Here is a 10,984-nt window from a genome sequence, read left to right as displayed (position 1 = left end):
GACGTTCACGTACCTTAGCGTGGCGCCTTCAGTCTTAATCACATCTCCATCTTTCACATAAACATACTGTTGCTCTCCATCTCCTACAGTTTCTTTTCTCTCGGGATTCCGTGGGAGTTTTTTAATGCAGTATGTAGTGTCTAGTCACAAAACATGTAAAATATATTAAGTCACACTTTAAATGATAATTTAGCCTTTTACGAGATCAACTTCCATAGAGCGAACACTTGAGATTGGCTGCAAAAAATCTTAATGGTAAGAGGCAACAGAAAATGGGATGAATTGTAGCAGCATATCTCTGGGATGGTAACTATTTCCTCCACCTTAACAAAAGAGTTTTTTATTCTCTCATGTCCTTCCAGGTCTACATAAAAGCCTTTGTGTTTTTCTAATCACTCCTCTTTTATATAAAAATTTGGAAGTAGCACTTCACAGTCTCAGCTAGGTTTGAGATCAAGATGGGTGTTGAATACTGTATAGCACTGGGAACTTTACTCAATATTCTGTAATAACCTATATAGGAAAAGAATCTGAAAAAGGATAGATATACGTATATCTATAAGTGAATCACTTTGCTGTACACCTGAAACTAATACAACATTGTAAATCAACTAGACTCCAATAAAAAATAAAGATTAAAAAAAAAAAAAGATGGGTGTTGAAGAGGCAGTAATACCAAAACTGGGAACTTTTCCCTATCTAGGTGCCTAACATAGAATAAAAGAGGTTATGGCATCATGGCAGTACTTAATAATAAAAGGATAATAGTATAAAGTTCTCTCTGTGAAAGCTGAAAGGAAGCCCCAAACCCGGGGCTAAGATATGAAACCATTAAAATAAATGTAACCCACAGTACCCTCACTGACACAAAGAAAATCAATTACTTAACCAATCAATAGCTGAGTGGCAATCATCTAACCAGTATACTACGCACAGTGAATACAAGCACCATGACACCAAAATGCTTAAAAACTGTCATAGTTGGGGGGAATAAAACACAAACAGGCAATAATTAGAGAACTATACTCAGTCCCATTTAAGGGATACTAAATGGACAATTCAGCTAATAAAAGCAGCAGGTGTTTAGAGAAAGGAGAAACAATTAGAAAGGGATTCACAGATATGATAGAACTTGAGGTGTGACTTACAGGATGAGTAGGATGGCAAAAGGTTCAGAGAAAGACCTGTAGGTAAGGGAAACAGCATTAGTAAAGGCACAGAAAGGAGGATGAGCGTGGCATATGTGCCAAACAATGCTACCAACTTGTCTAAAGCAAAACCCTGGCTGGAAAGAGTGGGACAAGTAAGGTGAGCTCAGATCATGGAGGGCCTTAAAGTGCCTTTCAGAGAACAGGGGGATTTAAACTTGACAGTATGTGGCTACCATACACTCTTTAGTAAGAAACTGAAATCGTGTTAATAGGTGGATTAGTATGGCAGCTGTAGGTGGGGAGACTGGAGAGGGAGAGATCAGAAAGACCAGGACGGGGTGACTGCAATAACCCAGCTGGAGGGTAATGAGCCTCAGGGCTACGGTGGTATCAGTGGAAATGCGGAGGGAGAAAAAGACATGCAAAGGAAAACTGACAAGGCATAGAAATCTGGCTAGTAGGAAGGATAAAGGATAGAAATATCTCAAATATAATAAAAATAAAACAACAGCAACTAGACCTTCCCTCTCCAGCGCCAAATTCCATTACTTTGTATCTTGAGAGGCTGAAGCAAAAAATAATATGCTATTCTGGGAACTGACATTACACAGTAAGGCTGTCTTCATTCTAGAGTGAGATAGCAAGGTTTTTTTGTTTGTTTTTATTTGTAATCTGCATAATTTTGTTTTTCAGTAAAGAAGTGGAGATACTACATCTCTAGTTGTGAGGCAGATGATCCTTCCAGAAAACTCACAACTATCTCAAAATTACAAAACAAATGTCACACTATAAAATAACTCCGTGCCAGTTTTTAAAATTATGTGCAAATTTGAAAACACATATCCTATTCACAGTAGCAATCTACACAGGCAAGATGGAGAAGGGCATGCTGAAATCAATCATATAATAGTAATTATTATTTTAAATAAAAGCTTATTGAGATGTAATTCACATACTATAAAATTCACCCTTTTGAAATGTACAATTCACTGTTGTTGCTGGTTTTTTTTTTAGTGTATTCAAAGAACTGTACAACCATAACCACTATAAAATTTTAGAACATTCCGAAACCCTATACCCAATGGTACTCACTCCCTATTCTCTCCTTCTCACAGCCCTTGGCAACCACTTATCTACTTTCTGTCTCTATCATGTAATTATTTTAACAGGAGGAAACCCTCAGTCATTTGTTAAGGTTTATGGATTATAATATCATTGCCAATGCTAATTATTTAAGCTGATACAAACATGTGATATTGCTCACGTATAATACTTTCTAATAAAAACACATTCTAATTGAATAGCAAGAAGCAAACATTTGACTCCTAGGACTCGGAGGTTAAATACATGGCAAAGGCCCAACTTCAGCTGCAAAATAATAATTATTAGATAACAAAATATATTTTACAAAATTTGTCCAAAACCAAGCCCAAACAAAAAACTTGAGCAGCCTGGGGCTATACAGTTCTCATGTCTGGTAAAATTCTGGCTCCCTGTAAGCCACTAGGAGTTCCCAAATCATACACTGATCATAGTTTAAATTTTTGTAGGCAGATTGCTTCAGAGTTACTGTAAGTTCCCATAGAAATCTTATAAATGGCATTCATAATTTTGGTGTGGGCTGTAAAAACACAGGATGTTAGCATTGTAGAGTACTTGAAAAATTCTGCCACACTAATAGTTAAACAAAATTATAAAAAATTTAAACTAATAATTAAAATATGGCATAAAAAGAAATCATAAAGCAAAATGGAACAAGAATGCTAGCGATTAAGGATTTAGAGAATGAAGAAATACATGGAACTTTTGGGGGGAGATCCTGAAAGGTAACCCTGAACAATTTCAGTGCTGAGGGACTCAAGGTCTGCATGTAGCTGGTCTAGCTTCAATAAAGTTCAGAACGAAACACAACAAGCCACTTCTCAAACAAGTATTAAAGTTTTTGTGGCTATAAAGCATTGTCAAATTTCTTTTTGATTTTCTTTAAATCAACATAATAGGTATTCTATCATATAAGTATTCATTATTTGTAGGGAACCCCAAACTATTTTAATTTTTAATTTAAAGAAAGTGGGTCAGATGTTCAGTAACAGGTGAATGGATACACAAATGGTGGTATATTTCTACCATGGATTACTACTTGGCAATAAGAAAGGAACAAACTACTGATGCATGAAATGGGTGAATCTCAAAAACAAGGTGCTAATGTGCAAGAAGCCAGACAAAGAGTGATGCCGTATCCTTCCATTCTAGGAAACTTTAGAACACAGGCAAAACTAATCTATGGTGGTATAAAGCAGATGAGTGGTTGCTGGAGCTGGAGGGGGAATCACTGCAGAGGGGCATGAGGGGACCTCTTTTTGGGGTAGTGGGAGCGTTCTTTATCTTGATTGGAGGTGTCACATAGGTGTTTGCCAAGCTATACATTTTATGGGTACATTTCATGTATGTAAATTCAAGCTCAATAAAGCTGATTTATGAAGGAGAGAAAGGGGGCCATAAACATTTCAATTTTTCAAGCTGACCCGCATGCTAAAAGAACTGGCCAAAGCTAATTAAGGATCCTCAGCATAGTTTTTTAATTCACAAGATTTAATGATGGACAAGAGAAAGAAAGGTGAGGACAGGTCAGACTAAGAGAGAATGATTTCCTGCGGAGGGCAGTCCCTTCGGATTGGAAGAAAGGAGGTTAGAGGGTAAGAGAGTGAGGGGAGACAGGTCTTTACAATGGGCCGCCTGGTGATATTGGGGGCTGTGCCTGAGAATATCTTGGTGTCCCAATTATAGTCTCAAGGCCTAAAAAGATAGTTACAAACATTAAAACATACTAGTCAAATGCCTACATGCAGCCCTTTTGTGAATGAACGTTCTTGACCTCCTTGTCTTTCCTGTGCCTTGGACACACACAAAGTCCCACTCCAGTGTCTCTGCCCCGGCAATGCCCTCTGCTGGGTGTGCCCTCCTCTCAGACACTGTACAGCTCACCCCCTCTCCCTCCACCCCAGACACCACTGCTACCGCCCTCCTCTGCTTTACTCTCTCTCCCCTTGCCTTCATGTAGCTTCATTTTTCTTCATAGCACCTGTCACCATCTGACCTAAGATTCATTTACCATTTACCTTCCCAACTAGAACGAAGCTCCATGAAGGCGGTCTTTGTTTTGCTCACTGCTAGGTCCCGTGTGCCAAGAATGACACCGATTTAGCAGTGACTCCAGTATTTACTAAAAGAAAGAATGGATGGATGGATGGATGAATGAGTGGATGAATGAGTGGATGAATGGATGGATGGATGGATGAATCTATGTGTGTGACGGTGGGATGAGGGAATAAGGGAGATGGTAAGGTGTCAGTACTGAATAGGTTTCAGGGACAGAGAATTATCAATACAATGATCTTTCCCTAGTATTTCAGTTCATTGTGGTAATTGCCTTATGTTATGGAAGACGTGAGGTCACATTTAGAATGTGGACAAGAACATATCCACCTCACAGTACTCAGGCCAAATGTTCAGCACAGTGCCTGGCACACAGTAAATGCTCAACAGTAGTTAGTTATTATTAAATCTGAAAGAGTAATTGTCATACAAACTAAATTAAAACTGATCTTCATCACTGGCCAAAGGGGAAAAATAAGAGGGAAAAGAGATCTGAAACAGAAAATAGGACCTTTCCTTTCCTCCTCTGTTAAAACTGGGGATAGTGTTCAAGTTACAGTAATTTCTGAAAGTACCATTTAAATATGTAAGTAAGCTAGTAAATGGTTTACTAGCTTACTTAGCTCTGTTAACTGAAGTAAATTATTCCGAAGACACAGTTTTCTTCAATGAGCTTAATGAATGTTTTCTGTTTACCATTATTGATGTTTTTACAAATATCTCCTATGCCTCCGGTATGATCACGGTGCCAGTGGGTCACTATGATTTCCTGGATTGCTGTGTTAAATTCTGTCAGAGCCTGCTTTAAACAGATGATATATTCTGGAATTGCTGGTTCTCCAGTGTCAATGAGGATTCTCCTGAAAATTAAATGGAAGATAATCATACAGTCGGAACAGAGTTTGTATCAGCATATTTCTCACACAGATAATTTACATTACATTTAAGAAACTGCACAAATTGCCTCGCTTCCAACGTGCTTGAAAACCAGCTGTATGTTATTTCAGCTTAACTATAATCATCTCACCTTCAGAAAGTTCTTTGAAAAAACCTTACAAATGTGAGTCTGAACAAGGAATAATAGCAATGGTATTGAACACTTACATAGCACTTAAAAGAAATAAGGCACTGTTCCAAGCACCTGACATATTTTAACAATTGTATTTCTCGTAACACCGTTTTGAAGTAGGCTTTTCATTATTATATCCAGAAATTAAGTAACTTGCCCAAGGTTACTCTGCAAAGATAGGGCAGAAGCAGCATTTGCACCCAGGTATTCTGGCGCCAGAATACACGCTTTTATCCACGCTGCCTTTGAGATCTTTTACAACATCCTCAAATGTCTCGGAGATATGAAAGAATCTGATTCGATGGTATCCCTAAGGAAACCTAGTCTTCTGCACTATACACAAAACGGATCACTGAAGTTTTACACAGGCTGCCCTATGTGAAAGTGCAGGCAGCAGGGAAGTGTTGGGGAGTGTCTGAGCTGCTTCCTTTCTCTACTCAGACCACCTCATTAGCTATCTTTTTCTGCTTGTGGCTCTGAACCCACCTTCTACTTTGTTTGCCTTTCCTCACTATTTTATGGGATGATGGTCTTTCTCTCTGAAGTTTTCTGGAAGAAATCAGGGTGACATTTTCCTCCTCCAGCACCAATTCACTGACTTCTTAAATTCACGCTGTTTCACAGGAATCCCTCCTGAATTCAGGCTGGGGGAGAGATGATTCACCTTGATGCAAAGTTTCAGTCATTCAATTTGTGTATTAATTCATGAATAACTGTTTACGAATGATCTGCTATGTGCCATGCCTTTCTTGCAAGACAAAAACCCATCTTGCTCTGGAGAAACAACCTGACTTTGTACGTTAATGATGATATCTGTAACAGCAATTTTAGTACATGAACGATGTTGTTAACAGCAATTTCAGTCATCTGACTCTGGTGGATGAATATTTAGGTAGCACAGGACTGAGGGCAGAGGAGACAAGAAAGGGAATAAAGTTTTCGATAGAGAGATTAGTCATAAACTCGGTAAGGAAGCGTGGCTTTAGGGGGACTCGGTTTCACAGTCACTTGTCCATTCAAGACACACTGTGCGTCTCTGGAGGAAGTGGACTCCATGGGAAACACCTAGAATCATTCTTCATGTGGCCTAAGTACAAGCTCAGCTGTAAACTGGAGAAAAAGGTTGTTCCCTCCTTAACAAACAGCAAGTCTATCAATGACGTCTGTGAAGAGTTGGTGCAGAGTATCAGACACTGTCATCTCTAGGTGGGCTGTGTCCTTCACAGCCCCAGACAATACCCCATCTTAGGATGTCATTTTGCAAATGCGAGTTATGCTAATCCAGGGGACAAGAGAAGAGTGCAGAAGCATCTGTACAGGTCTGTGACCAATTTATTCACCAGAGCACAGGGCCTGGCACGCAGTAACAATCTGCTACGTGAATGGAGAAAAAAATTCTTCAACTAACGGGAGTTAGTGGCATCAACTTCCTCATTTAGGTATTTTCTATCAACATTGAGATAGCTATTAAATGGCCTCTGTCAATTTGCTGTCCCTCTTACAAAATCATTAAGTACTTTCTGAGCACCTACTATAAACCCAGTATTATCTGGATGCTATAAGGGAGGAAAAAGTGAGTAAAGTAATAGCTGACGTGCTTTCCCCGTGCTAGAATTTAAGTACTTTAGATATGAATTTTCACTGAATCCTCATAACATCCGTCTGAAGTGAGTACGATACAACCCTCACTGTATAGAGAAGGAATCTGACGCTTAGCGAATCAACTGTCTTGTCCACAGCCATGAGCCAGGTACTGGGACCTGATAATCAGAGCCCAGCGTCTTAACCCCAACTAGTCCCCTAGACTGCCTTTTCCTATTAAGAAGAAATAGTATACTCACCCTCAAGGTATTTACAATTTTGATAGTAAAGATTAAAAATCCATCTTTTAGAGGTTCTTAGGCAGAGGAGGAACGTGGAAATACTCTTTGGAAGATCTGGCTATTATTGGTCCATTCAAATGTTTACTGAATACCTCTGTACTAGGCATCACAGTAAGTCTGAGTGCTTTAGGGAAATTCATTAGGCATCTATGGGCTGATCAGAAACGGGAAGGAAGACTGGTTAAAACTGCAGTTATCCAGCAGTAATAGAATCCTAACAGAGCAAATGAAGGGAAAAAGAGAATGCTCATTCATTCAGCAAATATTTACTGTACTATGTACAAGGCTCTGTGCTAGGTGCCAGAGATATGGTAATAAATAAGCCTTCATTGAATTGATATTCTAGTGGGGAGTGGAGTTGGGGAAAGACATTAAGCTTCTTCCTACACACAAAAAAATCATTTTATTGTTGACATAAGGGCCATGACAAGTATGGAATGCTAAGGCAGTGTATTACATTAACCTAACACAGTGTAAGGCGTCAGGGAAGGCTTTATTGAGGAAATGATATTTTAACAGAGCTCTAAAGGATGAGTGAGGGTGGCTGGGTGAAGAGAAGGATAAGTGGGAGACAGAGAGGAAAGCAGGCATGAAAGCTCTGAGGCGGAGTGGATAGAGCCCATGTGGCCGGGATGGGAGAGAAGCTTGACTCAGGGTGATGAGATAGATCGGAGATCAGAATATCACAAGGCCTTCTAGTTTCCCTTTTCCAAAAAATCCAACTCTGTTATGTTGGTGAGTCACAAAGTTTTAAATGCAGCCAGACACATCTCTTCTGTGACTTCTGATGTCAACTGAATTGCCACACCCTTACGAAACCTCTCTTGACAGTGACTAGATTAAAATCTTTAATTATATGGTTCTAGAACTCTAGACTTACTCTTCAACGGCCTCGTCAAATGGTAAATTATATATCCATCTTGGGGGCTATATGTTTTTTGTTGTTTTGGGTTTTTTTGGCCACACTGAGTCTAGTGGGATCTTAGTTCCCCAACCAGGGATTGAACCCAGACCCTCGGCAGTGAGAGCATGGAGTCCTAACCACTGGACCACCAGGGAATTCCCTGGGGGCTATTTGATTTATGGTATCTACAATTCGCCAAGCCAAGTGAAAGCAAAACTATTGTTATGTGTGTATTTTTTCTACTAAGTCCATAGGAGACTCCTAGTATATTGCCTGAGACACAGTAGGCACTTAGAAATTTTTCTACTATGAATGAAGGCTTTCTTTTTTTTCAAATCACATTTAAAACAGTCAGTAAGGAATATTATGTCTCCAAAAACTTTAAAAAAAATACCAGAGGTGTTTTATTAAAGGGCAACTTAATCAAGACCAAGTTGTATTACTACTTTACAAACAGACCTCATTTTAAGCATACTGCAAGGAAAAAAAAGTTTCAAGTTTCACCTACGTATAATAATGTCCCTTGAAATGTCACTTTGAAGCTCCTCCCATCAAGGATGGCAGTCTGTTTCCTCATCCTTTGGGTATGGACTTACACTGGGTTTTCCTACTGAAAACAGACTGACATGAACGTGATGGCTTGCCATTCGTAAGCCTCAGCCTCCGGGTCTTTCCGTGCTTCCTCTCACTCCACTGGAACCCTGAAACTAGCCAGTGAATAAGCTAGGCTACCCTGCTGCAGGATAAGAGACCAGAACACAGAAAACAAGAACCCCACAATACTCCTTTGGCTACGTGGGGGAGAATGGATTGAAGAGGGACAGAAGTAGATGCAGAGAAGCCAGACTATTTTAAAAGCCTAAGCAAGAGTTGTACTGGCTTGGACTGGGTGACAGCAGTGAAAATGCTGAGATCTTAATGGCTTGGATATGTGTGTGCAGGAAGCAAAGAAAAATGTCAAGGAGGGTACTTAAGTATTTGCCTTGATCAAACGTGGGGATGGTTCTCTTTACCAAGATTTGGATGACTGGAAGAAGACCAGTGGGAAACAATGAGTTTCAAGTGGCTGTGAGGCATCCAACTAGAGCTTTAAGAAACCAGTTGGCCATCCTAGTCTGAAGATGAAGCTTGGATTTGTCTACATTGGAGCTGTAAATTTGGGAGTTATTAATGAATAAAACAGGTGAAGCCAAGGAAGTAGACAAGATCCCCTAGGTAAAGAACATAACAATGAGAACAGAAGAAAGAGTAGGATTGCCTTGTGAAGGGCTCAAACACTTAAAATACCTGGTATAGAGGATGATTCTATTAAGGAAATTGTATAAGAATAGCTAGAGAGGTGAGAGGAAACCAGGAGAATGCGGTGTTAAGCAAATCAAGGAGGGAGTGGTCAATAGCATCAAAAGATACTGAAGTTCAAATAAGATGGGAATGGAAAAATGCCATTGGGTTCAGTGATCCAGGAGGCACCTGTGATCTTAGTGGAGCAGATGGATACCATTATCAGAACCACTTACTTGGACCCAATTAATATTCATTTCTAGCCACCTAACATCTACTTTATACAGCAGAGCAGCAGCACCTGTACATTAACTTATTCTAGTTCAACTACATGGGTTCATCATCACCTCTCTCTCATCTATGAGTGATTCCACTGGCCGTTCCACTCCCTACGTTTTTGTGGGTAGTAGTCTAAGCAGTGTAAGATGGAAGGCCGTGAATCTGCTCTTCCCTCGATCAGTTTCAGGTTCCTCATGTCTTTTAGCACCAGCACCTTCCCACGCGGAGTGTGATTCTAGTGTTTAAAGACACAGTATGGATTTTTCATACAACATGGCCCCTAAACCTAAGCCAACTTCTTCATCTGGTTTTCAAACAGAACCAGTCATCTGTTTCACCACTGGAAGAAAAGCAGGCTGTGTTGAACTTACTGAGAGAGTACACTGATCTCCAACATGGTGTTTTCCTGAGAGACTTTCTAGGATAATTTTGACTACATGCAATTTTCATGTTAGGTACTGTCTTTTAGAGCTCGTTTAAGATGACACACTGAAAAGTGAAAAGCATACCTATGGACTTCCTAGGGTGAGGGAGTCTCAGCTAACCCAGACTCTACGCTAGATATCAGGTGTTTTTTCTGCTTAATTTTCTGTTCTCCTCGATTCCGGAGGCAGCTCAAAGCTCTGACCCTGCCTTGTTTACCCTGGACTCAACTTGTTGCTTTCTGCTTGATGTGCAGTACTTCCAGACCCTCCATCCTGCTGTTTCTAAAATTGTGATTTACTGGAAAAAGCCAAATACAGTGGATACTTCAAATGAAAGCCCAATAAACTATACTTATTAAACCGTTTTTAGTAATCAACTATATTTTACTAATTGTAACACGTCCGGACTGAACAATTAAATTCTGGGCTCAAGCGGAACTATATCTTATTTTCATTTTCTATTATCTAGAGTATACTAAAGACTAAGTACTATACAAAAATTGCTCAATGCACTTATTGTGCAGTAAATCACATGTTCCCATTTCTGCATAATTCCACTAAAACAGAATGCATCTGAACAAGAGAAAAATCTTAGAAATACAGACAGGTTATTCCCTCCGCAGAGCAATTTAAGTAAGGCCACACAACAGCAACAAAAACAAAGTTAGCTTCTCTTTCCCAAGAGCTAGGGGGCTCTTCAACAGACTCGAGCAATTTGAAGCAAGAAAATCCTGCCCTCTGCTGCTGAGTTAAGAAAAAGGCCTCAGCACAACGAATCGCTTTTGCGAACCGAAGTTAAACTCCGGGCCAAACACCAGTGAAAGTCAGGTGTGGAA

The 10,984-nt window shown here is 39.8% G+C and overlaps 1 protein-coding gene across 4 annotated transcripts in view; it reads right to left on the bottom strand.

Moving 5' to 3' along the window:
- LACTB2 (lactamase beta 2) overlaps positions 1-10,984 on the bottom strand; it is a 42,920-nt gene that overhangs the window by 31,338 nt on the left and 598 nt on the right. For 3 of the 4 annotated variants that reach the window (XM_082363534.1, XM_082363533.1, XM_082363532.1), the window contains exons 2-4: positions 5,004-5,167; positions 1,149-1,184; positions 14-140 (exon numbers count right to left, since the gene is read on the bottom strand). In XM_082363534.1, the coding sequence (XP_082219660.1) occupies positions 14-140; positions 1,149-1,184; positions 5,004-5,167 (327 nt within the window). The remainder of the gene's footprint in view (positions 1-13; positions 141-1,148; positions 1,185-5,003; positions 5,168-10,984) is intronic. The other variant, XM_082363535.1, reaches the window with a different exon arrangement.

Source organism: Balaenoptera borealis (genome assembly GCF_965194805.1).
Source record: "Balaenoptera borealis genome assembly, chromosome: 17".
NCBI lineage: Eukaryota > Metazoa > Chordata > Mammalia > Artiodactyla > Balaenopteridae > Balaenoptera > Balaenoptera borealis.
The sequence above is the reverse complement of the archived record's forward strand: the minus strand, read 5'-3'. Positions and strand labels throughout refer to the sequence as shown.